At 35.1% G+C, this 26,109-nt stretch overlaps 1 protein-coding gene across 13 annotated transcripts in view; it reads right to left on the reverse strand.

Moving 5' to 3' along the window:
* ANKS1B (ankyrin repeat and sterile alpha motif domain containing 1B) overlaps window positions 1-26,109 on the reverse strand; it is a 312,127-nt gene that overhangs the window by 107,406 nt on the left and 178,612 nt on the right. For all 13 annotated transcript variants that reach the window (XM_088141910.1, XM_088141913.1, XM_088141912.1 and 10 more), the window contains 2 exons: window positions 21,523-21,621; window positions 15,872-16,024 (listed from right to left, as the gene is read on the reverse strand). In XM_088141910.1, coding sequence (XP_087998036.1) covers window positions 15,872-16,024; window positions 21,523-21,621 — 252 coding nt within the window. The remainder of the gene's footprint in view (window positions 1-15,871; window positions 16,025-21,522; window positions 21,622-26,109) is intronic.

The raw sequence follows: 26,109 nt of genomic DNA on the forward strand, positions 1-26,109 counted from the left end.
GACAGAGGGTGTGCTCTACGGCGGCCTGGCTCAACCTTTTGACCCTGGCGGAACCGTTGAATTTTTTTTCAGGGCTCAGGGAACCCCTGCACATTCAGGCTCAAATATAGGCCAGAAGTTACAAATTTATTATATTTGTTTCATGTGTAAGCTATATATGTGCATTAACAGTGTTCTTAAACTAAACATAAAGAATGAAACTTGCCTCTTTAATGTGAAACCTGTGCTTGTTTTTTGCTGCACAAATACTCAATTCTGGGCCAAACTTGAGATAAAGACACATGGATTCAAGTGAAATAAGACAATTTCTGTCTTTGCTTTTGAGGCTTGTTAAATAAGAAAAAGCTTGCTCACACATGTAAGAAGTTGAAAACTGCAGCAAAATGTTCTGTGCCTTCCTATGAATGGCAGGATATTTTTCTTTCACAGAAACCCGGAACTTGTCCAAGGGCAAATCTCAGCTTGATCAGACTGGGGCTCACAAAATTCTTCCTCTTCCTTCAAAGTAAAGTTCTCAGGCTGAGCAGAAAATGCAGAGAAAGAATCCCTCACCCAGTCATACATTTGTGTTGAAAGGGAGGGAAAGCACTGATCAGTTGTGTTCTGCAGTACTTCCAGGTGGTTTTCAATTTAGATTTGAGCTTTTTTGGTATCCTTCCTCACTCTCAAGCCCAAGCAGCAGTGGAAACATTTCAATATTTCTTTTTGCAACATTTTTCCAAACATTCAGTTTTCTTTTAAATCTAAGAAATTTGTCACTTGAAGTCAAAACATTTTCTCCAGTGCCTTGCAGAGACTTGTTCAGCTGGTTCATGTGATGAAAGATGTCTGCTAAGTATGCTAGTTTCTGCAACCATTCTCCATCTTCAAAGCACTCAGCAAAATGTGGAATACTATTTTCTTGAAAATACTCTTACAGTTCTGTCTTCAGCTCAAACATCCTGTTGAGAACTCTTCCTCTGCTGATCCACCACATTTCTGTGTGTAACAGGAGACTTATGTGCTCTTTGTCCAGGTTTTTATATAGTTTTTTAAACACTGTCGAATGAACTGGTCTTTGTTTAATGCAGTTAACCATTTTTGTAGCATCATCCAGAACATTTTTCATTTCATCTCCAAGAGTTTTTGACACCAACATCTCTCTGTGAAAAAGCAGTATGTTGTGACAACATCAGGATTTACTTTTCTTACAAGAGAAACGAAACCTCTCATGGAGCCAACCATTAATGGAGCACCATCAGTACAGATGCCAACCCAGTTCCTCCAAGACAGACTTTTTGTTTCCAGATATAAAGACAAAACATTAAATACATCTTGGCCTTTGCATGTTTCGTGTAGTTCTTTGCAACAGAAAACGTTTTCTTGAATTTCACCATCATTTATAAATCTTACAAATGCCATAATGTGACATTTATTGATGAAATCTGTTGACTCATCAACTTGGATAGAAAAGCTGCTGTTCTTCAGTTTATCACACAAAACCTCTTCAGCATCATGCGATGTCATCAATATGCTGACATTGTACTGTTTTGAAGTGGAAGGGTTTCAATTTCTTGTACTGCATCTGGTTCTAGCATTTTTCCCACTATTACTTTACATGCTGGCATAATTGCTTTCTCAACCAAAGTGACTTTTCCTTTCCTGTGTAATCAGTTCTGCTACTAAATAACTTGCTTCTTGGGCTTTTTTACTGACTATCACTTTATTAACAAAAGCTTTATTCTGTTTGTTCTGTGATTACAATAGCCACTTAAAATAATCAGTACTTTTACTTGACATATGGCTGTGATTTGTAGTTAAGTGTTTTTTTAATTTTGCTGGAGCCATTGATGCATTTGTAAGTTGTTTGCCACAGATGAGGCACAACGGAATAGGACAACTTGGATCATCAGTCCATGTAAATCTCATTGATAAATAGCTTTCATTGTAAAGATGGATTTTTTTTTTTTGAGTCCACTGATTTACCAGTGCAGGGAAATGCCTGATTTAATGAATAAATCTTAATGAAGATTTAAATTCTTCATTATTATTATCACCATTAAACTTATTGGCATTGTCCATTCTAGAGTCCTCCTCTTCTCTCTCACACCCACTCTTCAAAAATCGCCACAATTGGATCCTCAGACCTGACTGAATAAATATGTACGAAATTTATTTAAAATAACAGGATAAAATAACTACAGAAAAACTGCAGGGAAAAGATGCAGGAGAGAGAGACTGACATCACAGACTAAGTTGGATAAGTCCACTAATTTCTTGAAAAATGCACTTCTCCCTCGCTTTCCTGCAATATATTTCTCCCTTCCTGCAATATAGCGTTCACCTGTTATCAGCAGTCTCCCATATCTTGTATCAAAAATTAAGAATGGATTGAACCAAATAAACACAGTGCTATAGCATGCTACCAGAGAAGCTCAGAAAGAATTGTAACTAGATTTTGTTCTGTCTCTGCTCATCACTGTGAGAGCATGTTGCCCAAATTTGAAATATTTTTTAAAATAATTCATGATTTCCTAGAGAACCCCTAGTAACCTCTTGAGGAATCCTAGGCTTCCATGGAAACTTGGTTGAGAAACCCTGCTCTAAAGTCTGGATGGCTGCTTGCCTGCATGCTAACTGTGGAAATCAGCCTTTCTGCAGAATCAAATGCAGGTTTGGGGTTCTTAGTAGAGGTCCTCTGCCCAAGATTGCATTAGCTTCCTGGGCCTGTGGAATGCCTTGGAGCCTTCTCGCCACTGTGCATAGAGGCTGAGAAGGAAGACACCATTTGATCCAGGCAGGCAGGCAAGCAGGAAGGAAGTTGTGCTATTTCATAGCATGCTGCCTGCTTTCTACCTGTGGTGAGTAGCTTCCTCCATTTGTGGGCCATCTAGGATTGCATCAGTTTACTGGGCATGGGGCTAAAGGGGGCAACTTACAAAGAGGCTGTCTTTTTGAGAGTCCTTGGGGCCAAAGGCCCCCCCTTTTTTTTTGTCTATAGATACCAGGGGAGTGTAGAGGGAGGGTTATGGTCTACTGACAGACTACGGCTTGATGTTAACAGGTGCGTCAGGAGGCTGAGACAGGGTGGGAATTGAAAGTGGCCTGGAGCAAAACCTAACAGGCAGAAGAGGATATGATGGAAGGATGCAACCTGCCTGTTGTGGGGAAAGGAGGACAAGACGACAGTCTCCTTTCTTTTCTGTTTGCAGCCTTATCAAGAAAGTCAAAGCAATTGTCATGGGTGCAGTTATAATTCTGGGTAGCTTTTGGTTACAGAAAATGTTTTCAAAGCATCACTGCTAAAGGAAAGCCCACATTACAGTTACTAAATGTTGCACATTAGTAGGCATGTTGCAAGACACAGAGATGCTGTGACCATGGAAAAAGACAAGTCTGGCTTTAAGGAGCTATGGTTACTTTTTCCTGTCCAAACTAAAGGATGCTTGCTGGAATTGAAAAAATTGATTTTTTAAAAATTTAAATACTATAAAAATGTCTATCCTGCCCATTTAATTAATATGCAGCACCAGGACAGTTTTTCCAGACAAACATTCTTAGACCATAAACTATGGCTGATTCCCCTTTGTAGAAGGTTAGTTAATTCCTTGAAAGATAATGCACCACCTTTAGAGGCCTTAAATGAAATGAACTATAAAAGCTGTGAATGTATCTCTGAATTATTTCTTGATATGGAATAACAAGTCAATCATTTTTAGCCTGAGGAGCGCAGTGAAAAAATCTCCTCCATGGGATGTAGGGGAAATCTGTCTGAGGGTGCAGGTAGGCGTGGCTAGAACATGTTGACCTTTAAAAATCAGAGCAGAAGTGGATGCATTTAGCTTTACAAAAAGTTAAATATGTTCAAAAAATTGCACCACTGAAAATCAGCAATTTTGCTACCAAATTTTGGTGGCATCGTTTGAAGAATATCTGGGGACACAAAATAATGGCTGGGAATGAAACTAACAGCTAAAGGTTGCCTACCTACACCTGGTTTATTGTATTACATGAATCAGTTAGCCATTTACTTCTTCTCAGTGCTGTTAATATATTATAATTAATATATATAATATTTAATAATTTATATTAAATCAATTTAATATAAACTATCATTAGCATGAACAATTGTTTTATTGATATGCTATTACACTAGACTCTAATTAGAAAATGGAAACTTAAAAAGTCTTAGCTTCTTATGTTTCTAATTCCAATTAATGATTGGAAGATAGGTTTACAATGAATATGACTATTCATTTTCTGTAAGAAAAATATATTTGGAATAGACATATTTATGCCTCAAATTTTGATTTGAAAATTTATAGAACATGGTAAGTAGTTGAGGAGTAGAAACAAAGATGAAGATTTAGGCACAGAAATGCTTCAGTACAGCATTAGTTTTATTCTTAGTTAATTTTAACTGGGAATAAGAAATAAGGTTTTTTTTATTCAGCTACTAAGCCACAAGTACCTTTGGGGATATTACAAGAAAAATAAAAGATACTGTTGAATTAGTTTTTATTCTTGCATTTTATAATTAGGAGTCTATAACTTTCTCCCTAAGTACAACACAGTACAAGGCATACTTTGGATTTTCCTAGCTGGATTATCTTTCATTATTTACTGCAACATTCTATTCCTTTCTAATATTTTTATGCCTTTTTTCAAGATAAATTTCCTGTAAAGCTGCCTGTCTTTATTTATTGAAACAATGTTTTTCTTTGCCTGTACTTTTCATATAATAGGCTATTATCTCCACTATTATTTCTTAATTTTTCTTTTTTGAAATGTACATTTTCAGCTTTGGAGGATACTTTTGAACACTTGCTTGGATAATATTTAAACTCCTAGATAAATTGTCATTCTACCTAGAAATCTTTTAAAATTCCTCAAATCTCCATTACAGCTATAACTGGATTTATATTTTGCTTCAGTGGTGCCTGACAAAATTAAGGTTTCTTATATTCCATTTGCCACTTACTATACTTTGAGGATACCTCTGTCATTAATTATGTTGTAATCACTTTATTTTTAACATTTTAATCATCTTTATGCATCATATGGTTCATTTCATTCCATATTTTCATTGCTTTCCTCTAATATCATTATTTTCTCCAGCATTTCAATTCATCCAGAATTGATTTTTATATTTACTTCTGGTTTAATTATCACCCTTCAGTTGCTCACTGAAGCAAAGTAAACTAGAAGGAATAAAGAATCTGATTGTCACTTTGTTGCTTTAATAAATGCAGAAGCAATAGATGGTTCAATAACTGGTGCCAAAGCTTAAAAAATATGTTCCCAAAGTGAAATGGATAGCATTTATTAAAAAAAGACCAAGAAATGTATGTATTTATCTTACCACATTTATGTGCCATCCCAATCAGACTAACACTAGGCAGAGTACAAAAAGAACAAATTAAAAAAAAAGTATCTCAAAATATTTTAAAAATAACCATAATAATCAATAATCACAATAATAATCATCATACTAATTATTAATAGATGGATATCCACTATCACCCTAGGATCTGAAGCCCCCTTGACTTCATGAACAAGAGGGCAGGGGCCCAACACACCTCAAGGGCAGTTTATTTCATAGTGGGAGCTAATATTGAGAAGGTCTGCCTCCTAACCCAAGCTTCCTTAATTTCAGGTGGTAATGGGAACTTTAGCAGGCCGCCCATAGATGTTCAGGATGTGCAGAATTATACTTGGCAGTCACTCATATATCCTGGTGCCGTATATGGCTTTATAGGTAAATTGGGCCTGAAAGCCAGTGCAGCCCCATGTAAAACATGTGGTAATATTCCAGTTGTTCGTTTAACAGGGCATGCATCACTGTCACCAAGGCATCCTGTTTCAATAGGTCTGCAACTGATGCAGCAGCTGAAGATGGCTATGTACGTCCCCTTCTGCTTAAGCTGAAGTCATGTCCAGAAGGACCCCCAAGATATAGATTAGCTCTGTGACCCCATCAAGAGACTACCAACTGAAACCACCTACTCCAGAAGGATATTATAACTGGTACTGAATAGCAATTGGATCCAGAGGAATGCAAACACCTCATCCAGGTTCCAATGAAGGCCATCCACTACAGTGACTAATTTTGTTTCTGTCCCATGTCTGGGGCTGAATTCTAGCTGAAAGGGATCCAGATAATCTGTTTCTGCTAGGATCCTTCATACCTAACAACCTTCTCAATAAACCTCCCTAAAAAAACAAGTACTATTGAAATATTTCAGATTGTTAAGCAAGGTGTCAGATGTGAGATTAAACACAATTTGCCTAAAAGACATTATTTGCAAAATCTGAAACACAATCACATATTGATTTTTCCCCTCTGAAAATGTCCAGCCAGTGCATTTCTATTCTGAAATCCATTGATTTAAATCTCAAGATCAACTCATGTTTTGGGCATTATTGTCCCAGAAACATTTCCTAACCTACACGAACATTTTATGCATTGTTTATATCAAATGAATAATGTTATTACCCAAAATATCTGCAAAAACAATAATTTCAGCAAGGCTTAAATTTGCAATAGAGCGGAGAGAGAGCAAGAGAGAGAGAACTGGGTTGTTTTGGAAATAATTACTATTCCAAGGTACAAAATTCCAAATAATAATAATAATAATAATAATAATAATTCATATAATTTTGTATTTCTGCTATACAAAATATTACTTACCTTAACTAAAATAGTAATATCCAGTGATATAAGTGCAAACACATATACTTTGCTGAACAAATGTTTAAGATTTTAGACAAAGAACATTATTACTAAATAAACTCACTTTATTTCTTAAAATATTACTGGCAAATTAAACACTTGAGGAAACGATTAGTTTAGAGAAGATTTAGATGAACCATACTCATGCATAGATATACCTCTGTTGTATGACACCATTTTAAATATATTTTAATACCTGTTAGAAGAACACCAGATCCATCTAGTGGAATTTTGTTTTATTACATTGACTTTACACCAGTTTGTAAAAATCAGTGGTAAATGGAAATTAGGGATACCAAGAGTTCAACCTAAAAGCCTTCAATCTAATTAGAATATAAAACAGATAAGATACACGAAAGCATTCTTACTGTGTTTAATTCATATTACATTCTACCAAACAAGACATTAGGACTGCCTAAAAATGTATAATAAGAAAAGCATTTTAGAAATCCTATAGAATAAATAGACATCTTTAGGAAAATATATAATGTTCAATTAATTAACTGCAGCTAGAAAATAAAATTCACTTTCTCTCAGAAGAGATGTAATACATTCAAATCATTAACCAAGGCCACCAGATGCGATATCATCTTGTGCCAGATATAACTGTAAATTCCTCAGGAAAGTAAATTCCCTATTATTTCCCCTTAAGATAAATTTTTTGGTACTAACCATCCTCAGCTGTATTACATCTCTGATGAGCTAATTTTGGGTCCATATGTACAGTTTAATAGAAAGGAGTTCAGGAAATATGTATCATATATTTGAATCACCAATAATAAACTAGAAAGCAGCCATTTAATCAGGGTCTCTCATTTCCTGCAATTTCTTGCATTATCTTACTGCCATCTAGTGGTTTTCTGGATTTTTGCAGCTCAGATCTAGTAGCACTATTTTACTGAAGAGTAGAATAAAAATTATTTAAATCAAAATATTACAGATATAATTAAACAACTTCCTGGTTCAGTGTTCATTTTTGCATAAAGTGGTCTTAATCTTTGCTTCTGGCAAGTTGTTTCAGGATATCTCTCTGCAATAGGTTGATAATATTAATAATTGTTTTACATTGCTATTGTCATGTTTATATCAAGGTTATAACCTGGTTTGTATATAACACCACACCAGAATTTATTTATCCTGGTTTGTTTGAATTACTGAGCCTACACTAGTCAACAAATTGTGGTTATTTTTTTCTATTCTGAAGCTTTGGTTATCAATTCCATTTTTATACTGTGATTTTTCATCTCAGCTTCTTAAATCATGGCTTATCTGAATTTAGACTTCCTTATTTATCACAGGGTTGTTTCTGTACTTTATCCAAAGCTTGTATCATTCATAGAGTGCAAGAAGAGTGGCTGAAAAAAGAACTCCTCCATCTTTCCCACCTGCAAGTTCCTCATCTGTCTTCATTCTCCCTGACAACATTATCCATTATCAAGACTTCAGATCATATTTTTGCTACTGTTTTACATGGAGAGAAAAGGTTTAAGTGGCTTATGTAACACCAATGAAAGACTAAAAGTTGAAGCAGAATAACCTAAATCCATAGTAAAAATGATAAAATCTTAAGGATTAGTGTAAAACAGAACATTTAATGTATATTTATTTTATTTAATAAATACTAAATAAAACTACTCTAAAGTAATTAATCCCAAATTAAATGTTTTTGTTCATGTTTCATTAGCATCACACACACACTTACTTCATTTTTAAGGTCAAAAGTTGGCGAATGGAAATTATGTTTCTAAATTACATCTGGGAGGAATACAGAGAATCAAGCAGCTCATTAAATGATAACATTTAATGATGCATATGTACATTATTTCCAGGTTCACCCAGGAAGTCTTTCCTTTTTTCTTACCATGTCACTCTACATCTTTCTCCACAGTGCAAAAAATGGGAGGTTTGCATTTGAAATTCTAGATTCTTCCTGTATATGATGTTGGATGTCTGATGGTTATTTGTGGCATAGAATCACCAGCTTACCCCTCTGTGAGCGGGAAGGGGTAGGCTGCAGTGAAGGAAAACACAACAGTGGATTTGTTTTAAAGTGTGCAAATCTAAGTCATCATATAACCTATCCATAATAATAGCTAGAAAATCATAGTCAATATATTTTATGGTGAAATATTTTTTTCAATAATATTAGCAATAAATTATAATTTATTTTGCTTTGGTTTTGTTTCATATGAAATATCAAGAATGCACTTCACTGTCAATTACTAGTAGTAATTTAAATTCTTTCAAATTATACTTAGTATATTTCAAACATATTATTTAAAACAAACTATTTGCCTATAGATTTCCAAAATATATAAGTAAAACAAACTTTCTTCCATTTTGAGAAGACAAATAAATATTTAAAAAATTAAAAATAGCTATCCGAAGTGAGAGAGAGAGAAAAAAAGCAGCTAAATTGAATATTACGTTCCAATAGAAGAGAATATGTGTAGCTCAGGGTTGAACTGTGGAGTCTATAGAACAAATTGGGGTATCCTGTAAAGGTGATTCTCTCATCTGATAATTGTCTCCTTTTACTGTGATCACATATATATGTGTGTCTCATGTATTCTTTTTATAGTTTTGATTCTGTTTTGGTTATATTTTTTATCTTGCTGTATTGATAAGGTCAATTGACTAATCAATAAAATTCATTCATTCATTCATTCATTCATTCATTCATTCATTCATTCATTCATTCATACCCTGGAGTTCTCTGTGCTTGGCTGTTTTCTTGCAAATGTTTCATTATGTTTGCATATTACATTTTCACTGAAGTTTTGAGAACCCTCTCATTCTCATACTCCCATTTGAGTAACAAGATTTCTTTTCAGAGTTGCAAATTAACAGCTATATATGTGTATCACTTCAAAATACTTAATGGAAAGTGGCATATGAATGTTTTAAATAAATAAATAAATGTAAAGTATAGTCAAAACAATCATTATTTTAATGCATTTTGTAAAAATAAAATTTATAGTGAACACTTCTGAGAAACCTCACCTTTGTGCTATCACTCAAATGATATGATTCTCTCATTCATCCTACATGAATATCCTCAGAAAAAAAGCTTTTGAACATCACTCTATGCACATTAGCACATCTAACAGCTTTCCTCCCACGGATATTATTTGAGTGACATTAGCAGTGGGAGTGCTTATAGAGACTGTTCACATGATGAGAGCTCTGGTTTTAATGACTTCTGAACAGGGCTTAATTTCATTCAGTCTACAGTAGAGAGTAGGTGTCTCTTCCACAGAATGTTAAAGGGAAGAAGGATGTTAGGGAAATGAAGAGAGGAGGAAAGGTAGAATTGTTTTATTTAAGCTTGTGAAAATTTATAATAAATACCATGGCAGGGTGGGAGAGATTAGAATTGGCTAGATGAATACTATAAGATGATGATGATGATGATGATGATGATGATGATGATGATGATGATGATCTCTCTGGTCTCCCACATTAAACAGAGATGTTCTTTAAAGAAAGGAAAAGAAAAAGGATATTTTTTCCTTTCTTACTCTCTAGATAGTGCTTCTGATGATAGACAGACAGACAGACAGACAGACAAACACTGCTCTGGTTTGTATCAAGCAGTCTGTATAAATAATGTTTTATTATAGCACAGAGTATTTCATGTATGTATGTATGTATGTATGTATGTATGTAAATAAAACAGGGCAATGAGGGAAAGAAAAATGTCCTTTATAATTGCTCCAACAAGAGCCTTCTGTTGCCTAAGCAGGAATCAGTCCTCCTAGGCTACAGGGATATACACATTTCGTTTTAGGTTCTAATATCTTTTTAAATATCTTTTTAAAATCACAACTTAACCAAGTTATGATTTCAATGTTTACTAATATGGATTTTTTAAAAATCAGAGTAAGAAATTTGCCTTAGGCCATCCCCGTCAACAACTCAGGTAACTGAAATATGCATGGTTACATACAGTAAGGTGGACACTAATGCTGTCCTTAATAGAACCACATAGTGTGTTACTACGAAAGAGTTAAAAGATACTTTATTCAGAGATGTTCGGATATACTGTAGGCAGTACAAGTAGTTGCCTAGGGCAACAAACCATTTAGAGACTATTTATTTTATCAGTTTGTTATATGATGGATTGTGTGCGGTAAAGGGAAGTTGTTTTAGCTTCTTTAGAGGCAGCAGAAACTCTATATGCAGCCTTATTTTATTTGTGCCCTTTCTTAAATGAGCACCTGATGCAGAACCCTTCAAGGTACCCAAATAGCAAAATGTATGAGAATGTATTAAGCAGTGTGTCAGATTAATTCATTGAACAATGGCATATTCCATTAGGATATTTCTAAAAAGATATTCTGTTTGGAGGCTATTGGGAAACAGGAACTGTGTGATAGAATGAGCATATTGTTATTCAAGCAGAAAACATAAGGCACCTGAAATACTCCATTTTGATGGCTAGAGCTTAATATTACTGCCAGTCAGCAACCAAGCACAATTTTTCAGTGTTACATTTTTCAGGAAAGAGAAAGAAAAAAATATTGGTTGCATACCTATAAACTCACCTGTTATTCTTCAGTCTTTAAAAATATACTGTATAATAAGTTTCAAAAGAAAAACAAAATAAAGAAAACAGAAGACAGACTCAAAAGACATTGTGAATTGTTTGTAACTCCTGGTAACTGTTAAGAGATGATATTAGACTCTCTTAATTTTCTTTCTTTTCAGATTATTCCTTTAAACGCCTTCCTATTGCAGTGTACTTATTTGTGAAATGCAGGAATCTACCATGTATATGGGTCAACTATACAGTTTAGAACTGATCAATAGTCTTTTTTTCAGCAGTTACTAATTAAAAAAGAATTGTATCTAGTGCAATTGACCCATTGAATAAATCAACACTAACAGCAACACCTAATTATGGTCAATGACTAGAATTTGACAAATAGGCAACAAAATATAAATATCAGTAAAAATAAAAATAAAAACAGGTGTAGCTATACCACCAATACAACCAAATCACAGCAAATTCTACAAATATTAGAGCAAAATAAAACAGAATTGCACTGGTCATAGAGCAGCAGCTATATACTAAAAAAGATCTAATGGTCTACGTCCAATGTTATACAAATGCACACAGAACAGTCGTTCCCCCCCCCCCAATCCCCTTCCCAGGTGTGATCCAGCTGTCAAGGGAGAGCTCTTCAGCTCCACACTGGAGGATGAGAAAAAGCCATGCCACTGACAATGTGAATCTCTCTTCAACTGCCGTGATTAAACTTAATCCAGAATATTCTTGTCTGTAAGGCAGAGTCAGTTCTTTTCTTTTCTTTTTATTCTGGAAGGATCCATCATGTGGATGCCTTGCATTGTTTCACATCTAACTGATATCCTTAATAGCATGCAGTATATCAATGAATATCCATTTTCATTTAAGTTTATTTCTATAGCCTGAAGCTGTGTCATTTGGAATTGGGACAGCTAGTTTTCATTAAATTCTTTGTATCAATAGAAATCAGTTAAGGGAATGAGATTAAACATTTTGATGTATTTTATTCCTTATGTTTTTTTTTACTTGGAAGTCTCTAGTCAAGCTTATTTCCAAATTAGTGTACTAGGATTTCAAATTGGCTGCTTCTAATGTATGCTGATCTTGGATGCAAAATTGAAACTTATCTCCAAGTAAAAATTCCTAGTATTGGACAGTGGGAGTCCAATGGATTGGTAAAATAACTTTTGTGGGCTTATTTATAAGGCAGAAGCAATTTATGTTTTACATAGTTTTCACTTCCTTTTGTTATAATGAATTTTTAATTTGTATTTTTAGTTGTAATTGCAATACTTTATAATGTCCCCTTGAAGGCTGGTATACCCTGTTCCTTTCACTGCATCTAACAATGTAGCATTACTTTATCCTAAGAATAGGATAAGAATTTGCAAGCCCCCAAATGTGCTGAATTTCCAGGAAGTTCTTTTTCAGGAAGAAAACAGAGGCAATATGGACAAAATGGGGATTTTATGAGAATCAGCTCTTTCAAACTTTGTAGATTAACACAAATTTAGGGGAAATGACATTGTACTATTCAGTATGGCATTCAGTTGGTATTAGCTTGTAATATATTGAAGAAGCAAAACAGAACTAGACTTTGGAGATTTCTCTTTTTAATTATCTCTACGGTAATTTTCTTTAAATGAATTTCATATAATGCAACACCAGTTTTACCTATATAATATAGAATCTGTAAAGCAAACCCATATATGTGGCCCTTCCTAATCAAGAAAAGAGAATCAAGCTCACACATATATTTAGTTTCTTAGCAGTATAACAAACACGTGTTTTAAAGTAGTATGCATATATGTATAATTCTCTTGTCCTCTGTAATCCTTATCAGTTGATTGCATTATTTGATCCTGCTTCTTATATACAGTATTTGATCCTGCTTCTTATATACGTAAAAATATTTTAAAGTCTTAATCGATTTAAATTTTAATCAGTGCATTTTGTAAGGGGACAGTTAGGGTTTGGTTTTGATTGTGGTAAGGAAAAATAAGATCTCTAAATATGCTGGTGGCAGAGAAAAAAAATCACTCTTTTTAAAGTTGTGAGCACTTATAAACACAAGTCAATTGTTCTTCCTTCAAATCTTGAGTTAAATAAAACGAAGCAAATAGAAACAAATTTTAGAACACATATACTGTACAGGAAAAATTTTAAAGTTCATGGACAAGTTGATGAATGTATTTTTTAACAAATAGTAAAAAGATGGTGAAGTAAAACAAACAAACAAAAAAAGCAAACATTTTGTTCTTGTTTTTCAGACCCAGCTTCAATAATTTCATAATGTTTGAGTGCAGATGAAGTATATAACCATAACTTAGGCCTAACAGAAATGTATAACAGTTCCCCCATCTCTAGTGCACAGTTTGAAATGCTGGGGATATATGTCCTTTGGCTCAGATTCTTTTAGAACTTAATCTTATTTTTCTAGATACCCTAGTGTAATATGGTATTTATGTTCAAGAATTACAGACGAATGCCTTTGTTCTTTAGCTATTGCTATTTGTCCCTGGGATCTAGTTCCATTTTCTTCTAGGTATTTGGTAGATTAGCAGGCTGACTCATGCATACTATAACTGGCCTTAATGTTTTCTGTTTCTGGAATCTTGATGTATTATGATGGTAGTGGTCGCCTACTGCCCATTTCCACTTTATGTTTATGTTTATGTTTATTTGTTAGAGTTATATTCCACCTTTGTATAGGAGCTTAAGATAGTGAATGCAGTACCCTTCCTTTTATTTTTCTTCACAACTACCACCCAATAAAATAAGTTGGGCTGAGAGATTATAACTAGCCCAAAGTCACCCATGGAGCTTCTGTGCCTGAGGGTGGACTTGAACCTGTGTCTCCCTACTCCCACTCAAACACCTTAATCACTATACTACACTACACTGTACTGGCTCCCAATATGAATCTCTTGGATTCACAAGGAAAAAAAATGAGTTGCCTGAATGTAGAATGTTATAAATTCTTTAGATAGTATATTATTTCTACCTAAGAGTATAGATGAGATATCCATAGAAAATGGGGAAAAAATCTGGTATGTTAGTTTAGATATGGTTGTACATTAGCATATTCAACTAACAACAAAAGTAGATTGTTGTGGATTGTAAAAATTTTAAAACATTAATAGGAATTTCAAACAACATCATCTGAGAACCAGTTTGGTATAGTGGTTAAAGACCCTAGATAAGAAGCCAGGAGACTTTGAGTTTTTGTCCTGCCTTAGGCAGCAAAGCCAGCTGGGTGACTTTAGACCAGTCACCCCCTCTCAGCCCCAGGAAGAAGGCAATGGCAAACCACTTCCGAAAATCTTGCCAAGAAAAGTAGAGGGACTAGCCAGGCAGCCTCCCGGAATCAAGGTTAACTGGATGGGCCATAAGAACATTCTATAAACTAAACTTATAATAAATTCTTAAGTAATAAAATCTACACAAATAAATCTGATTTATCATAAATTATTATTATTCATGTGACAATTTCCCCTATACTTGAAGGAACATCTGAAGTACAGTAAATGAAAAGAATTAATTATTAGTTCTTAACCTGAAAATATTATTTGGGGTAATTAGGGGAGAAGTAACAAGTAGAAGCTTGCTTTTATTTTTTTCTTAAATAGCTACATTTTTTCTCAATATAAGAGTAGTAGTATTTTTCCTAAAAGAAGTTCTCTAGGTCAGGAAAAAAATGAGCAAAATCTATTCTTCTGGAATCCTCTAATTTGAATACATTGTGCCATAAAATGGAATAGTAAGTTGTTTCAGGAGACAGACTTCCATAGATATGGTAGATATTTTTCTAGTATAGAATAAACTGTTATTCTTACAATATAGAGAGCAAAATATTTGAATATCAAAAGCAGAAATAAATAAGATTTCCCTAAAATTTCAAAAGAGGTGTGCCAAATAAAAAGTTAATACTTTCAAACAAGGCCAGCACAATCCGTATGACTTACCACTAACAAACAAAATTGTTCCAATGAAAATCCAGGTAATCTTAGTATGAGATCTAAAGGTAAGTTTGTTTTTGTTTGATATTTTTAACCACAGCACAGTTTTGCCACTGTATCTCTGAGATTAGTTTTGGAATCCACATTCAGTCTTTCAGCTGAATATTATTTGCGATACCAGCTCTTGTCTGCAAGTAAAATCACTGGGCATGCAAAATAAAGTTTCTTTATATAAATATGTATGCTTATGTAACTATGAAAAGTATTTTACAAAGATATAAGATATGATTGATATAATAATCACCTATTAAAAGCATTCATGAAAAGAAAATAATAATATTTTCATAGTTGTGTTTATAGTTTTCTTATCCTGTTGTAAAATGGCAACAAGAAAGTCTTAGATGACAAGACTACAACATGTCGCAGTGTGAATGTGTTTGTGTGAGGCTAAAAGTATGTGACCCAAGAGACCTGGGCTAGCAGGAATAGCCTAGTATATACAGTATCTGCTTAAGTAGAAGTAGCAGTTCTGAATAGCTGAGCGTCAGCGTTTTCCAAAACACAGCTAAGTCATTAAGCACATTATAATGAATAGAAAGTAAAACATTTTACAGATATTAGAATTACAATTGAGATGCTTTTAAAAGGAAAAAAAATGGATCAACTTACATTAATTAATTCAATATCCCATATTTTCTTTACAAGGTCCATTGATGTATAGCCATTTATCAAAAAGGGCTTGATATAGTCTCCCAGTTCCAGAGAATCTAGCCATTCTGCTACAGAGGTGGGGTTGTAGCCATCACTGCCTGTCTGTTTCATCTGAAATATAAAAGTGCCAAATTATTTTCAAATGTATTATTGATTGGATTTGTCGTAATTAAAACATAAAATAAAAAGGACCTTACATCAGCATCTTTAAATTACAAAAATATTATAGTGTATCTCTATTAATACTTCTATTAATAGTATCACTATTAATACTTCTAAAATTCTTCAAGGGGGAGCTATTTGTAACACGCTTCTAAATTTCATGACTTTGTGACAGTGCCATACGGGGGGGAAATACAGTTAACATGGGTATGGAATCGATGCATACAAACACACAAAGAGTTCATGATAAGCAGTTGACAGAAGTCTTCCCCTCCCCTTTCCTGTGTATTTTGTCAAATTCATATAATATAGAATTTTGGCAAAGCAATATTTCTTTTTATGAAGAGACACATGCAAAATCAAATCAAACAAAACCATCAGGTAGAAATCTATTAGTTAGAAGCTTAATCTTTAAACAAAGCAGACACCATGTATGTTAGTATGAGCACTCATGTACATACACATATTGTAAGGAATTTGAAGATATTTGGAGGGAATATGATATTTTTAAATGCCTCTGTGTAAATCTGTTGTGACTGAGTTGATTGCAACAAATTGCACCTTTGGGGAATTTTTAAAATTGGATGGAGTGCCTAAGTGATAATCCATTGTGGCTCACTGGGGCAATTTGTGACTATCTGCTATAGTGGGTCAGACAAAGTTTTCTATACTCAGCCCACCTGACTTGTATGAGCACTTGTTTACCATCAGCCTTTCACTTAACTGCAATGGGAACCTGATGGAACAAGAAGATTTGGATTCAGGAAGTGATCTTACTCTGCTTTCTTAGTCAGGCAATCAGATTGGCTTCTAACCCTATCCTTTGGATGCCTATTGTTAAGCATTCTTACAGGAAGATGCAACTTCATTTTTTTTCTGTTTATGGGTGTGACTACACCCGACATATATACATCTGCATCTTTTATTTATTTATTTGATTATTTATTTAAAACGTTTAAATGCTGCTTCTAATTAAAATCTCAAGTTTATCTACAATAAAATATTTTACTATAAAATAAAATCCTTTGTGTGTGTGTGTGTGTGTCTGTGTGTCTGTGAGCCTGGTGTTAAATACTTGTGTTTTTTTTCACCTTTTCAGTAAAATGCCTTGTTAGTAGAACAGGAAAGATTCATAGGTTGCACAGTGTTTTACTGCTGTCCTGTAGTAAATGCATTTGGGTCCATTGGAGCGCTTCCAGGTGTTGTTTGGGGAATATCTTGTCCGATAATTGTTTCTTTGTAGTATTGGTGCTTTTTTAGACTTCCATTTATTTTCCTTGGTTTGCTTTTCATAAACAGTGAGTTCTTCTTGTGTGGAGTTAATGTTTGTGTGTGTGAAAGAGGGTGTTTATGTATAAATTTAGGGATGAGATTTTATGTGACTAGAAGTAAATATCAGTGGGTGTACATGTGTGTACATGTACATGGAAGTATTAGAGAAGGCTGCTTATGTTGAGGTATTGAATTATTGTGTGTGTTCAGGTAAATATATTTATGGAAGAATGTTCTATATGTGTGTGCTCAGTTGCACATGTTCATTGATAGTACTTTACAAAACAATACATCCATGTTGGTCTTTATTTGTTTTTGTTTTTTTTTCCAAAACAAATTTCAACACAAGAAGGCGTCAAAATTCACTATAATAATGTTCTTGCATTTCTAAAATACCTTTCCTCTAGACTTGCTAAAAAAATCTATGAGTGAAGCAAATGGGAAATGACAGAGAAAAGAAAATTTCCATCTTGAAAGAATGGTCATGTGAATGCAGGCTTAAAGTTGTTGAGCACAACTAGAAGGACCTGCTAATGACTGCATGCTTGACAGATCTGTGTGAGAGACAACAGTCCTTGGGTATCCTACTGCCAAGTTATCTACTGTTGTACAGGGTGACAGCAAAATATGGCCTAAATGAAATTTGTTTGAATAGCAGATCTGCTGCCAGGGCAGTTCTCTCAGCAGTGGTGTTACATGGCAATGGCTAGACTCAGCACAGATCTAGTTAGCTGCTCCATTTGGAATCAGTTGAAGCTTTCAGGCCATACATAAGAGCAGCATATAAAGACAGGAAGTTACTGGGGCTAATCGCCCCTGTTCAGGAACAACTATAGCTGGTACATCAACCAAAGGTGGCAAAAGGTAGTCTTTGCACTGCAGCCACTCATTTTATTTAATAATCTGGACTGCATGTAAAGGCAGGTGGATGTGGGTTCAGTACTTGAGGTTACCCATGTAGTTACAAAGGCCTCTAATGATAATTAACAATAATTAATTAATAATTAACCTTCAGAGGGGTATGATGCTATCAAGAAATGTGCCTTTACCCATATTGTTATATGGAAATGAGAGCTGAGTATGTCAGGAGAAATGTAAGTTGAATGCAGTAGAAACTGGGTAATTAAGAAGTGTGTGTGGTAAAACAAAAAGAGACATCAGCAGGAATGAATGGGCACTCTAGGAATGTGAATACAAAAATGAATGACCAGTACAAATGTATACTAAGGTAGTGTGGTCATACAGAGAGAATGAACGTGGATCAAATATATGAAGGAACCATATGAAGGAATCATATATGAAGGAATAAATCAAATAGGTGAAGGAACAGTGAATGGGTCAAGTGGAAGGGAAAAACCAAGGAAGTTGTGATTAATGGAGTTGATGAGATCCTGCAAATAGAGAGTTGAGAAGCATAGGAGTCTTCAGCTAGATGGGAAAATTACAACTCATACACAGTCATGGCAGGACAAAACCCTCCTTCACCCTTAAATTCTGACACCTGACGTAAGTATGCTTCCTTGCTTCCCCTATTCCTGATGCTTATGTTGAGAAAGTTAAACAACAAAAAGCAATGTATGAAGCCATATATAGCTGTGGCAGAAAAAAGGATAACAAGGTATGCAGAGATATAGTGAATGATGTTGGTGTGAACTAGATAAAGCTATATTTCCTTTTCTCTCTCTTATCTCATGTGTTTAATGTCTTAGTTTATTATTTCTTAGTTAACTGTTGTTTATGCCACTGTTGACACATATATGCATGTGTGGAAATCAGCACCACTTTCATGTGTTCAATTTTGCCACAAAATCTTATTAACAAATACTATATTCTAGTCAGCTGAATTAGCAATGAGAACATATTCAGGTTATCAACAGTTTCATGAATTACTGTACACAAAATTTATTGAATTCTGAATATGGTAATTTTCAATTTTTGAAATTGCTATGTAGTATGACTTCAAGAATACAAAGAAAAGTGACATTGAAATAATTTTTTAGCTTATCTGTAATGACTGACACAGCAATTTAGAATAAAATTGTGTGTGTGTGTGTGTGTGTGTGTGTGTGTGTGTCTAGCCCATCTTCCCAAGGGAACTCTGGGTGGGAAACAGAAATAAAAACATAACCAATCTATACAAACCCAATTAAAAGCAACTGGGTTGAGGCCCCCAAAAGTCACATCATCAGCATATCAAACAAAATCAACCCCATACCACAGCCCCACTAACATCCTGGTTTCAGTGCCTGCGGTGAGAGACAGGGCTTCCTGAAGGCCAAGAGGGTTGGGGCTGTCCACATCTTGGGGGAGGTTGTTCCACAAGATGGGTGCCATGACAGAGAATGCACACTTCCTGGGGCCCAGCAGATGGTACTGCTTTACTGATGGGATCCAGAGACACCCACTCTGACAGATCTAGTGCCAAAGACCATTGGATATAGTCAGATTAAAAGCAATACAGGTTTTAAATTATTATGAAAGTACTTAAAAAGTGTACAAGAAATATAGAAAGGCTACTAAATTCACTGGCAAATTCACTGGGCAAATCTGTAAACACACAGCTATAATATTTGAGAAAATATGTCACTGGATATCAAAAAATCATTAAAATCATAAAACATTTAAGTTGCATGTGCCTAGTAGTAAGGATATCTAGGAGTTACTAGAACTGTGCAGCATTATTAAGATTATCTTAAAAGATAATTTTTGAAAAGTAATTTTAATGAAGAAAAGTGAAAATCAATCCCAAAAATATGACTGTCTAAAAATCCAAAACTCAAGCAAACAGCAACCACATTTAAATCAAAATAGCCGAGTGAATCTATAGAAACAGCTATACCAAAATCCAAAGTATGATTCATTTTGAACTTTGTGATATATTGACACACAATGAGGACTATGAAGCTGGTTACGTGTATTGTTAAAATGCCAAAGCTCCTGTAGATTTTTCCATGAGAAAAATGTGGAAGTTTGTATGGAAAATTTCATAAAATGTAATTTGTCAAGCAAGTCTTTTATATAAGGAAGGCAAATTCATCTTGAATGCAAACATTCAAAAAATTTTAAAAATCAAGCTTTTACTGACAGTAGGTTTTTTGGAGGGGGGGGATATTAAAGTGAATAGCTCACTGCTTTCCATTCACAATATTAATGAGCAGTTGGAAAAGCATGTGTATTCATCAGATAGCCAGAGAAGTAAATAGATCTGATTGTGCCTTTGTGATGTTCAGCAAACTCAGTCTGTAGCAGAAAACTGAAACATGATGTTGCATGCTGTGAAGGCTTGGGGATTCCTGATGCATGGGAAAGTGATTTGCCGTGGGTAGGTGGGTGAGTGCTGTCAATACCTCCTTAATTTAAGCACATTTTCCTGAGATCACATGCCTATGATGAGAGCACAGGAAAATATTCTGCTTCTTTAAGAAGATGTTAAGAGGTGCAATGTATATGCCCACACCTGCTACAAAGCACCTTTTCAGCTTCAGATCCAAACTGTACCACATATGTAACTACGTACTATATAGTTAGCTAACAAAAATATTCCAACAATTCTGTTTCACCAATTATCTGACCATCCCACATGCTCCAGTAGGGAAGGCACACTTTGGGTCTCTTCACTTCTGGGACCCAGGAGTGGATCTCCTGGGATCCAGGAGGCATCCTTCTTAGTGATGGCTCCTGTCCTTTGGAACGATCTTCCCCTTGACATATGATTAGCCCCAGCCAGGAGGTCAAGATCTGGCTCTTTTTTTGAGTCAGGATCAATATAGTCCCCAGTCTAGGAAGTTACAGTACATTTTAGCCCTGACGTCAATTTATTGTTTTTGTAGGCTTTAATTACAAGTGTTGTTTATTTTGCATTTGTTGGTTTAGTTCATCTTTTTTTGTACACCACCCTGAATCACACTGTCTGAATCATGTTAAATAAATAAAGAATGTTGCTAGAAAATGGGTGAAGTCGTTTATTACTAAAGTGAGAGAGCCTAAACTTCGAGTTAGAAGCCCAGGTGGTCAATATTTCTACTGAAGAATGCTATTTTATTTATTTATTTATCACATGTATACCCTACCACAATCCTAAAGGACTCTTGGCATTTCCCAAGGATAAAAATACACAATCAGTTATTTTATTTTTAAATGAATCCAGATACTGTTAACAACAACAACTAGGATACCTTTGGAAGAAGCTGAATTGCCTGGAGAATTCTCTGCCTGTGTCCAGAATTAAGTATTCCAATTTCCAAGAGATCCTGATCCTCCATAACATTGCTTCCCTAAAATGAACAGCAAAAGATATTGATAGATATTTTAGTACATTTAAACAGTAATGATATTACATTTCAAATTATACAGTCCTTAACAAAGGATATTTAACAACATGCTAAATAATTATAGATTGGATCTTGATTAATTATGCTCAAGATAGACTGAAATGAAAATAAGTCAGCAAGTTATTTTCAATAGCAAAAAATAGGAAAAATTATATTCACAATAGCAGTAATTACAAGTTATTCAAGTTATATCAGTAATTCTCTTAAAATAAGAGCAATTCTTTCAGGGCCAGTTTAAGATGAATTCAGAAGTAAAAGACTTTTTTTTTTTTAGTAATCATATTTTTAGCTTAAGTACTGCTTTTAACAGTTCATTATCTAGAAAACTTACTTTTACCTTTATTTATTTTATTTCAGTCCAAGACCCACAGAAAATAACATGGACAGCTATAAAATTATGAATTCTACCTGTCTATAAGCAAAATAACCGAAAGAACACTTTATAGCACAAAATTCAAAAATCCTGAGAGGACTAAAATCCATCAACAACCAAATAGGCTATGATTAATATTAATGTTAAAACTATATATGATGATGTTTTAAAATTAATATGATCATTTCCTATCAGAAATGTAATAATAATACACACACACACACACATACACACACAACACAAACAAACAAAATGCTGCTCTTAAAAATGTAAATTCTTGAAAGCCAGAAGGGCAGAATCAGAAAAAAAGGACCAGCTGAATATCATAAAGAAGTTGCATCAGCATCTTAGCTTCAAATAATTTGAAGACCACTGGTATGTAACTACCTTCTTTTGAGAGAATTTTATATATATATAAAATTACAGTTGTGCTCTTCTGAGCATTTTGAGCAATAAAGGAGTGCTCTCCCTATTATCCATATCTAGCTCTTGGTACAACTCATAATTTTATTTTTTTGATAACTTATTTCCAGATAATCCTCCCTGCAGTATTGTGTGATGTACCCCAACAGTCTATTATTATTAAATCATCTGCATAGAGCAACTTGGGACGATGAAAGTGTCATTTATTTAAGTAACACACCACACTCTTTTTGTAAATCTGAAACAAAAGCTGAGGCAGTATGCAGTCTTGTTTAACTCCCTTCCTAGTTGACACAGCATTTGATAGATAACCTTGTGGGTTACATCTGATGTTCAAAATATATAATCATAAAGGGTTCAAATAAGATGTAGTGATCAATTGAGAAGGCTTCCTGATTTCCCCGTAATGTGTGAGTTGGAATCAAATTAAGACAAAAGCTGTACATAACAAGACTTAAGCATTGGTCAGTGGTAGATTGGCCTCATTTAAATTATGCCTGTTTTTCTACTAGAACCTTTAGAAAACTTGGTTACTTCACTGATGTTTGAAGTTTAGTTACATTACTTTACACAACATGTAGAAACCTTTTTTGTAAAATGATTGCTGTATGATCGGGGCTCTAAAATTTGGAATAAATTTATGATAAAAATTGGTAAAACCACAAACTTGCTTTTTGTCTCTTAGGTTCCTGTTTCTGTTAGGCAGGAAAGTGGATACTTGACATTAGATGGTTGCCAAGTGGGAGAATATGACTATATCACGAGTTTTAGACACAGTAGCCCTGTACATCCAAGCCCCATTTCTCTCTGGGCAATCTTACTAAATATGCACTGCACTTTTGAAAAAGAAAGGGTTGAAGGGTAAAGGAAGAATGTTCCAAAAGTAGAAAAAAAACATTCATAATCTCATTATTTTGTAGAACATTTTGCATTTGTTGAAGCTGCTTGCTTACAGCTGCCGTGCTGTCCAGCTCTTCCTCTCCCCATCCCCTCCTACAATGGAGAATCACATGTTAGTTCAATGCCCCTACTGGTAGAGAGAAGCAAGATTCTTCAGACATAATCTAGATTATCTAGATCTGTTTCAGTTGGGTTTCAGGCTGAGATTCAGCTTTGATTGCACTTGCTAATGACATGAGGCAGAGCTAGGATGGGTACATCCATCCCTGTGCTCCTTGAACTCTCACTGGCCTTCAGTACAATCAACCACAGTATCCTTCTGGACCAGCTATTGGGGTTGGGAACTACCATTTTACAGTGGTTCTCTTTCTTCATTCATGGCCAATTCCAGTCAAAGTTGGTGGGGGAAAGAGGTTGCCCCCTAGTCCCCCCTTATGTGGGGTACACCGGGGTTCACTCTCTCCCTTCCTATTTAACATCTATGTGAAGCTGCTGGTGAGATTATCTACCAGTTTGGAGTTTGGTATCATCAATATGTTGATAATACCTAATTATACTTTCAACCTCAGACCAGCCAAGTAAAGCTGTTGAGGTCCTGTCCCAGTGCTTGGAGGTTGTGCAGGACTCTGGATGGGAAGGAACTGACTGAATCCTACCAAGACCAAGTAGCCTGGATATTAGGGGCTCCTGGACCTGGGGATTTTCTATCTATACTTTTAGATGGGGTAGCACTTCCCCATTTAATAGTGGAGCACAATCTGGGGCTCCTCTTGGATTCAGAGCTCCTTCTTGAAGAGCAGGTGGCAGCTGTGGCCAAGGGGGCCTTTGCATAGCTCCATCCAGTGTGCCAATTGCATATTTTCCTGGATCAGGAGGCCTTCAGACAGTCACTCATGCTCTAGCCATCTCATAGCTTGACTACTGCAATGCATGGTACATGGTGATGCCCTTGAAAACTACTCAGAAGCTTCAATTGGTCCAGAATACAGTGGCACAGGCAATGATGTGCCTTGGTATGCCCACAAGACACCTATGCTTTGGAAGATGCACTGGCTGCTAGTATGCTTCCAGATACAATTCAAGTTGCTGGTCATTACCTATAAAGCCCAACATAACATAGGGCCAGATTATTTGAGGGACCACCTATCTCCCAGGGTTTCTGCTAAGCCAGTACATCCCAGCAGAGTTGGCATGCTCCAGGTTCCTTTGATTAAACAATTCCAACTATCATAACCCAGGAAGTGTGCATTTCTGTTGTGGCACCTGTCCTGTAGAATGAAATCCCCCCTAATCTCTGTGGCTCCCACCCTGTTGGTATTCTGTAAAGCCCTGAAGATCTGGTTGTTCTCCCAGGTCTTGAGTTAGGGTGGATTAATAGAGACCAGACCTTAATATGCACATAAAAGTTTACACATATCTATGGTTTTTGCCTTATTTACTTTACAGATATGCAAAATGGTAGGTGGACTTTTGTGCATGAGTAAAGTATATTTTTAAGGGCTAGGGTTAGGTTGTCTGCACAAATTTGATTGTGATGTATCCCTCTGGGTTAGCCTGGTTACCAAGCACCTTCCTCACTTTTTGGAAATGACTCATTTGCCTGGTGATGAGACCATCCTATTTGCACCATGTGACTCACACTGGCTTTTCTGCTCTGTACATCTTTCATGATCTCAGTAGAGGGACCTCTTAACCCTGCCACTAGAAACTAGCATAGCCTGTGGACTGTGCTTGTGAATCTTTCAACTGCATTGTTGGGTGCTAATGCTGCCTGCAGACCACAAGCAGTCTGTGGGCAGCACTGCTGCCCAGCAGCATGATTGAGAGGCTCCTCCACCACAGATATAAAACAGTTTTAAGGAGCACTGAAGCCACTATGAGCAAAGGTGAAAAAGAAGAGCAGCTTCCATGTGGAGCCTTGTGACTGGACTGACCCAGTAAGATCTACCATGACCAAGCCAGAAGAAGCAAATACCGATATTGCACAGGCAACTGCTATGAAAGATTGGGGAAGGAAGAGGAACCTAACTTTCCCCAATCCGCAGTGAATGAAGGCCTCTTTATTTGGGGTTTTGTTATCCATGGTTTTTGCTGAAATTTAACTCTCATGAATAACAATGGCCACTTAAGGTCATTTTCTGAATTAGTTCAACAAATAAGAAAAATTGTAGAACCATCTATGAACTTGAGGAAAATAGACATATAATTATTTGCAAAATGAGTAAATATGAAAAGTATATACAAACACTTGCATATTAGAAATGTGGATGGACATACATCTGGGTCTTTATACAGACTGGAAAAAATTGCAAACAGATATGAAAGTGGGAATAGAATGAACAATATTAGTAAAATGAGAAACTGAGCAAAATAAAATCTGCAGATTTTTCCTCCTCATAGAAAATCATTTTCTATGTAGGCATTTCTTAGAAAATTTAGGATGTGGTAGAACATTCTTTTCAATTATTTATATTTGACCTAAATATAAATTATATTTATATTTCTATTCAATTATTTATATTTGACCTGACTTATTAGCAGACTTATGTGTAAGCAATATGGAAGGTGGTTGGTGATAGGCATTTATCATCAGAATCTGGGTGAAGCACTTTTCTATAATATGCAATAATAATTCACTGAATGAAAGATTTACCTTTCAAATAGATGAAACTACATACGAAGCTCCTACTTACAAATGCTTATACTCCATAAAATTGATTTTCCTTAGATAAAAT

This window comes from Python bivittatus, unplaced genomic scaffold (genome assembly GCF_059951505.1).
Source record: "Python bivittatus isolate LINGU-HERP-01145 unplaced genomic scaffold, Pbiv_v1 ctg000330_np1212, whole genome shotgun sequence".
NCBI classification, from domain to species: Eukaryota; Metazoa; Chordata; class Lepidosauria; order Squamata; family Pythonidae; genus Python; species Python bivittatus.